The 11,754-nt window shown below is 61.4% G+C and overlaps 3 protein-coding genes across 3 annotated transcripts in view; 2 read left to right on the forward strand and 1 right to left on the reverse strand.

The window, feature by feature from the left end:
* The window catches only part of LMNB2 (lamin B2), a 24,064-nt gene extending 19,567 nt beyond the window's left edge, over nt 1–4,497 (forward strand). The window contains exons 9-12 of the mRNA XM_026449495.1: nt 174–281; nt 780–899; nt 1,021–1,131; nt 1,724–4,497. Coding sequence (XP_026305280.1) covers nt 174–281; nt 780–899; nt 1,021–1,131; nt 1,724–1,765 — 381 coding nt within the window. The 3' untranslated portion in view covers nt 1,766–4,497. The remainder of the gene's footprint in view (nt 1–173; nt 282–779; nt 900–1,020; nt 1,132–1,723) is intronic.
* Nucleotides 4,498–4,738: 241 nt separating this feature from the next.
* TIMM13 (translocase of inner mitochondrial membrane 13) lies at nt 4,739–6,090 on the forward strand. The gene is made up of 3 exons (XM_023183610.3): nt 4,739–5,232; nt 5,321–5,389; nt 5,599–6,090. The coding sequence occupies exons 1-3, from the start codon at nt 5,113–5,115 to the stop codon at nt 5,695–5,697; spliced, it is 288 nt and encodes a 95-aa protein (XP_023039378.1). The 5' UTR covers nt 4,739–5,112; the 3' UTR covers nt 5,698–6,090.
* A 283-nt stretch (nt 6,091–6,373) lies between these two features.
* Nucleotides 6,374–11,754, reverse strand: part of TMPRSS9 (transmembrane serine protease 9) — a 41,538-nt gene continuing 36,157 nt past the window's right edge. Inside the window, exons 13-17 of the mRNA XM_026449493.2 lie at nt 10,032–10,431; nt 8,334–8,502; nt 7,391–7,656; nt 7,166–7,302; nt 6,374–6,727 (exon numbers count right to left, since the gene is read on the reverse strand). Of these exons, the coding sequence (XP_026305278.1) occupies nt 6,566–6,727; nt 7,166–7,302; nt 7,391–7,656; nt 8,334–8,502; nt 10,032–10,431 (1,134 nt within the window). The 3' untranslated portion in view covers nt 6,374–6,565. The remainder of the gene's footprint in view (nt 6,728–7,165; nt 7,303–7,390; nt 7,657–8,333; nt 8,503–10,031; nt 10,432–11,754) is intronic.

An 11,754-nucleotide genomic window follows, 5' to 3' on the forward strand; every position in this document is an offset into this window, starting at 1 on the left:
CCGGCCAGTGCGAGGCAGGGGACAAGGTGACCGGAGTGACCGGGACAGGGGAACGGGGTGACCCAGCTGGTGGGGGTGACCCAGGGTCAGGGTGACGGGGCCTCCAGCCAGGGCGATCAGGGCAGTGTCCCAGTCCTGGTGGCTGAGGGTCACGTGTGTGCCGTGTCTTCCAGGATCAGTCTCTGGGGAACTGGAGAATTAAGAGGCAGATCTTGGAGGGGGAAGAGATCGCCTACAAGTTCACGCCCAAGTACGTCCTGCGCGCCGGCCAGATGGTCACGGTAGGTGGTGGGGCAGGAGGGCGAGGGTGGCCACGGATGGGATGTGAGGTGGGGCCAGGGGGCTGGAGGAGCAGGACTCGGTAGGGGGAGGGATGGTGGTGGCACCAGGCACCGTCTAAGAGCAGCTGCTGCAGTCATAGAACCTCCATGTGCCGGCGTCACCCCACTGGGCCTCCCTGGAGCCTGAGCTGTGTGCCCTGGGTCTGAGTCCAGGCCGTTGGGGCTGGCAGGCATCCCCGTGAAGTGTAACAGTCGGGGCATGGGCCGTGGAGCCTGGTGGGCGTCAGATCCCAGCTCAGCCCTGCTTGCCAAGAGAAGCCTGGTCTCTTCTGTATCCTGGGGACCATCGCCCTGAATAAGCCTGCGTTGGGCTGGAAGGACTGAATGCCCAGGGCACGGAAGGGCATTGAAGGGGACTGTGCGGTAGGAGCCAGTGGCTGACCTACGTCCCTGGAACCAGAGGGGACCCTGACGGGGCCATTGTTCCTGGGTCCCCAGGTGTGGGCCGCTGGTGCCGGGGTGGCCCACAGCCCCCCCTCGACGCTGGTGTGGAAGGGCCAGAGCAGCTGGGGAACGGGCGAGAGCTTCCGCACCGTCCTGGTTAACGCGGATGGCGAGGTAGGTGCCCAGCTTGGGGGTGCTCAGCTAGAGTCCTGGGCAGGGCCTGGGGACCCTCGGGGCGGCCACGGCAGCTCTGGGCCTGATCCCTGGACGCGCTGCCGTGTGCTGTCCCGCACAGGAAGTGGCCATGAGGACTGTGAAGCAGTCCCCGGTGGTGCGCGAGAATGAGAATGGGGAGGAAGAGGAGGAGGAAGCGGAGTTTGGCGAGGAGGATCTTTTCCACCAACAGGTAGGACCCCTGTGCCCACTTGTGGCTGGGGGGCAGCCTCTGGGGCGGAGTGAGCTCCTGCACACACACACGCGTGTGCTTGCCGCACCCCCGGCGGGAGCTCCATCTGGCTGCCGTGGTTCAGGGTGAAGCCAGCCTTGGCTGTGACGGGCACGGCCAAGACCTGTTCTTGCCTCCTGGGTCGTGCCCGTCATGTGGATTTGCAGCATCACAGACCTCAGGGTAGCTGGCCAGGGGGTCTCCTGAGAGGTGGGTGTTGAACAGCTCCCAGATGCTCTCTGGTCAACCAGGCTTCCTCAGTCGAAGACACAGGTCCCTTCAGTATTGGCTTTTGGGGAGAAGGTGGGTGCCGAAGCCACACTGCGTTAAATGCACGTATCGCAAGATTCCTGTGATTGCTTTGGAACCCAAAACAGAACGTGTCCTCACAGGCGGGCTCATGGGGAAGTGGAAGTGGAATGGAAGGCTCTAGAAGAAGACACTGCTGTCGCTCAGCCCCTCCCTGGTGCGGAGGTGGGGGCAGCCGTCTACCTGCCGGCCGCCTCCAGGCTGCCCCTGATCATGGCTGTCCTTCCTTCCTTCCTTCCTGCAGGGGGACCCGAGGACCACCTCGAGAGGCTGCTACGTGATGTGAACCCACACTCCTCATCCACACACCTTTCTTTACCCAGAGCCACTGAAAACTATTTTTATATCATTGGCTTTCTTTAGTTCTTGATACATTTCTAGAGAATTTCTAAGCAAACTGCCAGAACGTGTGGGTGGGTCTCCCCCAGCCTTCCCTCCCAGCGGGTATCCTCCAGCCTCACTTCGCTGCCACTTCACCGCTGCCCCGGAGACTTTTCAATCCCACCCCACTCCCCATCTCACCATTTGGTCAAATTGGAAGCCCAGGGCCAGGACCCCGAGGTTTAGAAGATGCTCGGGCTTGGAGGGAGGAGGGCCGGCGAGGCTAGAGAGGGGACAGGAGACGGCCCTGATGCAGACAGAGCGCGGAAACTGCGTAGGAATTCAATGGTGGTGGGTTTTTTGAAGGCTTTCTGCAAAACCAAATTCAGAATCCAGGCGTTGACCTGGTGGGGCCGGGGGCCAAGCCTGCATTGTGGCTGCCCAGCTTCTGACAGCAGGAACTCCCCAGGCAGCCACGCAGCGGGTGTGGACCCGCGTGGGGATGGCGTGGCCCCAGGGCGGGTTTTCGCTCTGCTGCCTGGGCTTCCAGATTCCCGTTCTGCCAGCCCACCGGCTGGGTTTCTCCGACCGTTGACTTTATTTGGGGGAGTTTTCCCTCAGGTCAGTTCCTGAGTCTGCAGGGCCAGCAGGGCAGGGGAGGGGAAGACCCGGGGAAGGAAGAATGAGGACAGTCCACCCCGTCGTAAGACCTGTCACGATAAGCAGGGAGGGGACACAGCTGGCTGCCTCGGAGGCAGAGGCTGTGGGTTTCAGAACAGCTGTCTGCAGGGAACACCACCATGTGGACTCCTGGAGGAGAGCGCTGCGGAGCCCCTCCCGGGTTCCGGCTCCGTCTGCCCTGCGCCTAGATACACACATGCATCTATCCATACCGTAGCTTTCATCTGTGATTTTCTCGCTGAAGCCGCGTTTCTCAGATAGGCCAAGGCCACCTGACTCCTATCACGACGCCCCCAGGCCCCTCAGTCCAGCTTCCCAACGCCTGGCACCCCCTTTGGCAATAGCTCACCGTTTACACCCTCCCTCATAGATACACAGAAGTTATTTTTTTAATGGATATTTATTTTTTTACATTGGTCAGTACGCAGGTCAGGAGCTCACGCCAGGGCCTTGAGGACAGGCTGACTCTCCTCCCCGGGGTGGTGTGGGACTGGGGGTCACTCTGACAGCAAAGCCTCCTTCAGAAAGTGCAGCTCTAGTCTTAAAGACACCAAAACTGAGCCATGGGCACGCGCCGTCTCCAGGCCTTGGCGTTCACTGCAGGGTGGGGGCAGCACCGCTCCCCTGTCACTGTGCATCCTGCCTCCCTGGGGACTTGCCTGTGGGAGGAAGGAATGGGGGGCCCCAGCCCCAGGCCGGGAAGTAGCCAGCAGCTGACAAAGCAGAAACACCCGCTGCTCCATGTAGCCCCCACTCGCTGTCCTTGCTCTCAGAAGTCCCTGTCCCATGTGGATCAAGGGGGGCGCGTCTTACCAAAGCATTTCCTCCTGGAGGGGCCCGACAGGCTACCACGCTGCGCTCCCAGTCAGGCGGCTGGTAGGGAGCTTTGCCCGCCCCAGGGATACCCTCTGCCAGCTGCTGGAAGTGGGAGTGCTGGCGACAGACTGTCCTCTTCCCCACCTTCATGGCAGGAATCACCTGGACCCGAGTGGCCAGGCTTCGTGCCAGCGAGTGAGTGGGTCTTGGTAGTCTTGTCCTGTGGGGAGTATGCAGTGGTCTCAGCCACATCCTATGTGTTTTGGGCCTGGGGGAGCAAAGCTGTATCCTGGAGTTGGTCTGTAATTTGCTGACAGCCTCACAGGCTGGGCTCAGGGACAAAGTCCCCCCCAAAACCCGCAGGTCCTGGTGTCCAGACGCTGCCCAGCCCTGTCCTGAACACAGCACGCCCCAGATCCACAGAACCCCCCACCCTACATTTGCCTTGGGTGGAGCTGGGGGTGGTCCTAGGACTGCGGGTGCCCTTAGCTGAAGGGAGTGGGGAGAGGTGTGGACTGTGCAGCCTGTGGGTGATTGGAGGTTGAGAATTGAGTCTTTGGAAACACTAAGAAAATCAAAGTTTTAAAAGTTATTTATGGCCTGGGAAACAATTTGCATTTGTCCCCAAATACGCTTAGCTGTGTGCCGCTTAGAACGATGCGAAACCATCCCTCTGTTGTAAGCCCATGCCCTGTGACTCCAAGCCTAGCGCCCTCCCTGCGAAGCATCAGACGCCGCCCAGCCCTGGGGGGAGGCCCACGGCTGCTGGACCAACGCGGGTTCTGGGGTGCACAGCCCAAGGTTAACGCGGAAGCCTGCCCCGCTGAGCCCAGGTGGCCTGCGGGCTGACCCAGAATCCGATCATGCACCTGTCCTCATGCCAGCGGCTTTGGCTGGGGTTGGTCTGAGGCCTGCACGCGGCAGTTCTTTGTTAAAGATCGGAGGAACTCGGTCCTGGGGCGTCGCCGCCTGCAGCGTCTTCCAAGCCCTGCGTCCAGTGACCGTCACAGCACAACCTGCAAACGGAGCTGGGCTGTAGCCTTGGGGCTGGCATGGACTTTCATTTCCGAGATTCGGTTTTTAAGAAGATGCATGCCAAATGTGTTGTTCTTTTTTTTTTTTTTTTTTCCAATGATTTGTAATATACATTTTATGACTGGAAACTTTTTTGTACAACTCTCCAATAAACATTTTGATTTTCGGTTCTGCCTCTTGAGTTTATTCCTGCGCGGGGAAGCTCGAGCCGGGGCCTCTGTCCCCAATGAAGCGGATGTCTAAAAGCCCTCCATCCTCAAGGAAAAAGTGACTGGCGAGTATAGACAGGTCCCAGGCGATGCATGGGACCCCGCCCGTTTTTTTCTAGTGAGCCTCCGACCCTGTAGCACTAGTGGACGTTTCGTCACGTGATGCGACCGGGCTCCGCCCCGGCAGCAGCACGTCATATAGACGCGCCGGGTGCCTCGTGCGCATGCGCGGCAGGCCTCTGGGGGACGAGTCAGAGACGGAACCTGTGTACAAAGTGATCGGCTTCGGCCGCACGCAGTGGCCCCCCACTCCCCGGGCGAAGTCGGCCGCCTTCCCGCAGAGTCGCAACCACGGGTGGCTTCTGTAGGTAACGGCAGGTCCAGGCCTGCGCGTAAGCAGAGGGCCCCCCGCGCGACCTGGAATGGCCCGGGCGCGCGCGGTCTTGTGGGAGTTGTAGTCTTCCGTCCGCGCCCACGTGGACTCCGTTTCCCGTGGTGCCCCGGGCGGCGCGCTTCCGGCGCAGCTACGGGTCGGCGCACGCGGCCTCGGTCCGGTTGACTTTGCGGAGCCATGGAGGGCGGCTTCGGCTCCGATTTCGGGGGCTCCAGCAGCGGAAAGCTGGACCCAGGGCTCATAATGGAGCAAGTGAAGGTGCAAATCGCCGTGGCCAACGCGCAGGAGCTGCTGCAGGTGCGGGGCTGGCCGGGGACGGGCGCTGAGGGCGACAGGGCCACCCCGGGGGCGGACGTCGCGGTTAAAGCCTCGCGTGTCTCCACAGAGGATGACGGACAAGTGTTTCCGGAAGTGTATCGGGAAACCTGGGGGCTCCCTGGACAACTCTGAGCAGGTGAGACCCGCGGAGGTTCGGGACAAGGGTCGCGAGGATCTGGATTCGAGGGGGGAGGTGTGTGCGCGTGCGCAGACTAACGAGGCGGCGCGGCGGAGAGGCTACCGCACGCGTGCACTCAGCAGCCCGGGCGGCCTGGATCCGGGGTGAGGGAAGTCCCCGTGGGAGCGAGGTCCCGAGCTGAGCCGTGCGCCCCTCCGGTCCCGCAGAAGTGCATCGCCATGTGCATGGACCGCTACATGGACGCCTGGAACACCGTGTCCCGCGCCTACAACTCGCGGCTGCAGCGGGAACGAGCCAACATGTGACTGGCGAGCCCGCGGGCCGCCCCGCCCCGTTCATTTCCATAAACTTGGTCTGAGAGGCGGGGCCCGCATGTGCGTACTGCCTGCCCGGGGCTTGGCGGGGTGGCACCGGTGCTGGGACAGACGGGACTGTGTCCTCGCCACCCCCCCACCTTGCCCCCTGCCAGCCAGTGCAGCTTGGATCTCGGGGGTGGGGGGGCCCTGTGCCTTCCCAAAGTGCTGGCAGCCCAGTGGCACCTCCTTCAGGCCTTTGGGGTCTTCCCCTAGTGGGCCCAGGTCAGCCTCATATTTTCTGGGCGGAGAACTCTTGTCAGGACTTTGGAGGTGGGGGTGGTCAGACCCCACCGGAGCTGTCACCTCCTGCGGACGGGCAAATAAATTGGTGGAGGGCGGAGAGAAACCTCTTTATTTCTCTCCTGAGGGATCTCTGGGGAGAGTTGACGCGTGTCCCTGGAACCCCAGTTCGGAGGGTCTCAGCCTCTCCTGGGTTGGGAGAAGTCCATCTTTCCCCTTAAGTGCCACCGGGCTGCTGAGTCACGAGGAATGTGTTGTTGCGCCACCCCTGCCCCAAAGGCTAAGGGGGACAGCCCTCCCCTTGTCGAGGCTAGCTTTGACCCCTCTTCCTTCCGCCTGGCTCCTGTTGGAGCGCCAGGCTGGTGGTCCTCGCTGTGACACTGAGGTACTGAGCCAGTGAGCCAGGGTGGAGGAGCTGTGTTTATTGGAACAAAGGGTGCTACCGAAATGCATCCCCAGGACCCACAGCCCCCCCCACACACCCCCACTCCCGTCCTTGGGTAGGGTAGAGTGAGGTGGGGTGTTGGGTGGCCTGCTGCTTTCGCCTAGAGTCCCGGCCTGGGCGATCACGTGGCGGTCACTCCCGGATGTGCTGTCCTATCCAGCCTCTCACAGCTGCCACTCGGGTATAGACACCTGGGAAGTGGGGCCGGCCGCAGCCATAGCCCCAGCTGGTGACCCCAGTTAGCACCCATCGTCCAGAGGGCTCCCTGCAGGCCAGGGGTCCCCCAGCGTCACCCTGTTGGGGAGAGAGGTGGGGGTTCAGAGTCCGGTACCTCCCCTACAGCAGCCTTTGGGTCATTGGTCCCTGTAGGGGTGACCGTAGTGACTGGCTTCTCTTGGAAGCTGCACTTTCACTGTCTGGAAAATGGGCTCAATGCAAAGGTGGCAGACACTGATGGACACCCGCCACGTGGTCCCGGAGTAGAATGGGGCCTCCCGCTGCAGCCTGTGCCTGCTCTGCCGTTGAGGCCCAGGGGTGGGGTGCAGTGGGTACCCAATAAACGGTTGTGGAGTGGAAATTCCTCCAGAGCCAAAAAGGTCCTCTGCTTGATCCTCTGGAGAAGTCTGCACCAGAGGGTGGCGCCCGGACGGTGGGCTTTGTGGCGGCGGGAGCCCTCCCCGGCAGCTGGGCGGGACCTGGGCCCCTGGTTGCCCGGGCCGGGTGGGGGCTCACCGAGCAGCTGTCCACGCCGCCCTGCGGGAAGCCGGCACACAGCATGCGGCTGCTGATCTGCACCGGGTAGAAGCGGCGGCAAGTCTGCTCGCTGAGGAGGCGCACGGCCGCTTTCTGCAGCTGCCGCGCCATGGAGCCTGCGGACCAGCGAGACGGGGCGGATGGGGACCCCGTCCGGCTGCTGCCCTGCACCCCGCACCACCCCGACCCCGGGCGCGCCTATACCTCCTTCGCGCACCGAGCCCCAGCCGGTGATGACGCAGCGCGCACCGTCTGGCGGTCGCGGCAGGGGCTCGGGCAGGCAGATGGGGCGCACCAGGCGGCTGCGGCGCACCGGCTCCGCCAGCTCCAGCAGCGCCACGTCGTAGTCGAGCGTGTAGAGATTGTAGAACGGGTGCTTGTAGATGCGCGCCACGCGCTCCAGCTGCCCCTCCGCGCCGCTCAGGAACGGCGTGCCTAGGAAGGCCGCCCACTGCTTGGGGTCCCCGTAGCTGGAAGGCGCGCGAGGACAGGCGTTGGCCAGAGGCCCCCGCGCCCCCGGCCCCCGCCCCGGCGGTGTCCCACAGGGGCCGACCACGGTTCTTGGCCACCTGGTCTCTGGCTGCCAGTCTGGGAATGGGCTCAATATCCCCCACCAGGCACTGACGCAGCACCAAGAACTGCAGTCATCACCACCTAATACTAGCGCTCTGAAAAGATTGGTGGCAGTGAGGGTCCGCCCCCCCTCCCCTTCTGACCTCGAGCCCCGCAGGGCCCGGAGCTGGGTGTCCCCTCTGGAATACCGTACCCCTCGCCTGCCAGGGCTTGGGCCCTGGGGAGGACAGCTTTCTACTGGGTGGGCTTTGGGGGGGCTGGAGCTGAGTGCCAGGGGCGAGGGCTGGGGAAAGAAGTGACCCCAATGTCCCTGTGGACTTGGCCTGGAGCTGGGAGGGGCTGCAGCCCCCGGGTTTGGTGGAGACCGCGGGGTAGGACAAGCCAGGGTGGTCGGGCAGGGGAGGGCTGCAGCGAGTGGGGATGGGGGTGGGAGGAGCAGCCTGGGGCAGTGGGACCCAGGGGTCGGGGAGGGCACTCCGGCAAAGGAGGGGGTCACGGTGCGTTTTCGGGCAACAGTTCGGTTCCGGGTGAGCTACAGACACGTGCAAGGGCATTTGGAGTGTTTGGGACTCACACGTCGAAGCAGTGCGCCGCGGACAGCAGCCACCTCTCTGCCACCAGCACGGCCCCGCAGCGGTGTTCCCGGCGCCGCAGCCACAGGCTCACCTGCCACGGCCACTCCCCGCGGCCCGCTGCGCTGCCGCCCACAATCCTGCTGAGCGCCGCCGGCGCCAGGCCACAATCTGCGGGGGGAGCCAGGCGCATGGGCAGGTGGACCAGGGCGCCTCCTCCACGAAGCCCCCCAAGGCGCCGACCCTCCGTGAGTCCTCCTGGGAGCCCCGGATGCGAGGGCGTACCTGCCCCAGGAAAACTCAGCAGGAAAGGACGCCGGGCCTGCTGCTTGGTCTTTGGGCTTTTCTCAAATAACATTGGAAATGCATTTGTCTCCTGTGACTTCAGCTTTGGGACCATACCTTCTCCCCTGCCGGGGGCCAGGCCGAAAGCCCCTCTCATGGCAGCCTCCCACATCTCCGTCCTCCAGGAGTTCCCTCCCACCCCAAGGCCTTTGCACACACCAGGGCCCTGACCCAGAGGCCCCAGCCCTGCCTTGGCACTCTGCCTGGATCCCTCATGGCCTCCGAGCCCTCCCCAGACGGTGCCAAGTGCAAAGGCCTTCCTCAGAACGCAGCTGTGGAAAGAATACATGGGGTGATTGCCCGGGGCTTCAGGGACCCCGTCACCACCCATGGAGGGGACCCGTACCCACCTGCTGTCTGCAGAGGGCCGTTTTCCTCCTCAGGGGCGAGCCCCCCTCCCCGCCCTCTGTCACCACCCAGCTGGCTTCCCTGGGTGCCCCCTTCCCCCGTGCCACCCGCAGCAGATACCAAGGTCGGCAAGGGGAAGTGTCAGTTCCCCACCAGCCGGGGCACCATCTGGCCCTGACCCAAGACCAGGTGGCCTTGGAGAATCTGACAGCAGCCGCAGCCCCTGTCCTTGGGAAGGCCAGCTGCCTCCACACAGAACCCGCCTGTGTTTCAAGGCAGGGCTTCTCCACCTCTTTTGGGCCCAAGGAGGTGGGCCCTGGGAAGGCCATAGCTATTGAAAAAGGAAAAATCAGCTGAGACTGAGAAAGTGACAGCCCCCAGGCTGCGGGGACAGACCCACATGAGGGCAGCTGCCAGGTTCACATGAAACACTCACCCAAGGACATGGGCACAGCTGTGAACCATCAAAGCCCCTGCTTTCATTTTAATTTTTTTAGAGACGGGCTGTGTCACCCAGGCTGGAGTATAATGGCGTGATCTCGGCTCACGGCAGCCTTTGCTTCCTGAGCTCAAATAATTCTCCTGTCTCAGCCTCCCCAGTAGCTGGAACCACAGGCGTGCTCCATCACACCTGGTCTTTTATTATTATTGAGATGGGAGTCTCGCTCTGTCACCCAGGCTGGAGTGCAGTGGCACGATCTCGGCTCATTGCAACCTCTGCCTCCTGGGTTCAAGCGATTCTCCTGCCTCAGCCTCCCGAGTAGCTGGGATTACAGGCGCCCGCCACCACGCCCAGCTAATTTTTTTTTTTTTTTTTTGTAGAGATGGGGTTTCACTACGTTGGCCAGGCTGATCTGGAACTCCTGACCTCAGGCGATCCACCCACCTTGGCCTCCCAAAGTGCTGGGATTATAGGCGTAAGCTACTGCGCCAGGCCAGAGAGGATGTTTGGCAGCCCGGGCTGATTAACCCTCCACTCCCAGGGATCCCTCCGCCTCTCCCGGTACCTGGTAGCTGGGAGTGCGTGGTGGCCTCCAGGGCATCTGGAAATGGCATCTGTCCCCTGGCAGTGGTGCTCATGGCAGATAAGGCTGAGTTGGCAGGTTGGCCCGTCACCCTGCTGGCGGCCCCAGGGGTGGGTCTGCTGGGTGTGGCCCCCAGGACTGTGAGGCCAGCTGTTGTCCTAGGGGGATGGCTGGTGGTGGCCAGCGTCCTTGTGGTCGAGAGGGGAGACATGGGAAGGGGCTGGGAGGACATGATCTCCAGGATCCAGCCCTTTAGCCTGGTGATACGCGTGTAGACGCCCGGCTTCTTCACCTGAGCGCAGCCAATACCCCAGCTCACGATCCCTGCCAGATAAAACACGCCGGGGGCCTCCTCGCAGGCCAGGGGGCCCCCAGAGTCACCCTAGAAAGGAATGAAAGAGCACTGGTTGGTCCTCCAGGCACCCTCTCTTCCCGGCACTGCCATACCCTCCTGCGTTCCCACAGTGGGTGGGCCCCATCGAGGGCGGGGGGGCAGAGGGCACAGCGCGGGTCTGGAGACCTGGCTGCAGCCCCATGCCTGGCTGTGTGACCTGGAGTGAGTCACTTCCCCTGAGTTTCCATCATTCTTGCTTTTCTTTGGGGGCGGTAAAACAATGCAGAAAAACTCTAAAAATAATCATAACAGCCACGAATAGTCCCACCACCTAGCAGTAGCCCCTGATCGTTAGCTGCCAGGCTTATTTTCCTGTTTTTGAGACAGAGTCTTGCTCTCTTGCCCAGGCTGCAGTGCAGTGGCGCAATCTTGGCTCACTGCAACCTCCACCTCCTGAGTTCAAGCAATTCTTCTGCCTCAGCCTCCCAAGTAGCTGGGACTACGGGCATGAGCCACCACGCCCGGCTAATTTTTGTATTTTTAGTAGAGACAGGGTTTCACCATCTTGGCCAGGCTGGTCTCCAACTCCTAACCTCAGGTGATCCGCCTGCCTCGGCCTCCCAAAGTGCTGGGATTACAGATGTGAGCCACCTGGCCTGGCCTCAACATTTTTTTCAAGATAAAAAGCTATTATGAATTGCCCATTGATATAGAGAGTATTTTTAAATAGAATATGATTATATAGAGTATGATTAAAAAATAGAATACAGGCCGGGCACGGTGGCTCAAGCCTGTAATCCCAGCACTTTGGGAGGCCGAGACGGACGGATCACGAGGTCAGGAGATCGAGACCATCCTGGCTAACACGGTGAAACCCCGTCTCTACTAAAAATACAAAAACTAGCCGGGCGAGGTGGTGGGCGCCTGTAGTCCCAGCTACTTGGGAGGCTGAGGCAGGAGAATGGCGTGAACCCGGGAGGCGGAGCTTGCAGTGAGCTGAGATCCGGCCACTGCACTCCAGTCTGGGTGACAGAGCGAGACTCCGTCTCAAAAATAATGAATACATAGGAAGAAAAGACTATGCAAGACACTGATCTCACAACACTCCTAGAAGATAGGCATTGTTATGGTTCTCACTTTACGTATGAGGATCAGAGGCCCAGAGAGGTTGAGGCACTTGCCTGGGATCACACAGCAGTTGAAGCAGGATTTGAACTCAGGAGTCTGGTTTGAGAACTTGGGCTGAGTAGGTTTCCATTGCCGGTTATTTACCACCTTTCTTTTAACTACTGCCTATGAATGGGCATTTACACTGTCATTGGTATTTCGTATTGATTAGTAATAGTGGCATCTTTTTTTTTTTTTTTTTTT

This window comes from Piliocolobus tephrosceles, chromosome 21 (genome assembly GCF_002776525.5).
Source record: "Piliocolobus tephrosceles isolate RC106 chromosome 21, ASM277652v3, whole genome shotgun sequence".
NCBI lineage: Eukaryota > Metazoa > Chordata > Mammalia > Primates > Cercopithecidae > Piliocolobus > Piliocolobus tephrosceles.

Coding starts and splice junctions, on each gene's coding strand:
- TIMM13 (XM_023183610.3), top strand. CDS start 5,113: ATGGAGGGCGGCTTCGGCTCCGATTTCGGGGGCTCCAGCAGCGGAAAG. Junction 5,233..5,320: donor ACGCGCAGGAGCTGCTGCAG/GTGCGGGGCTGG, acceptor GTGTCTCCACAG/AGGATGACGGACAAGTGTTT. Junction 5,390..5,598: donor CCCTGGACAACTCTGAGCAG/GTGAGACCCGCG, acceptor CCGGTCCCGCAG/AAGTGCATCGCCATGTGCAT.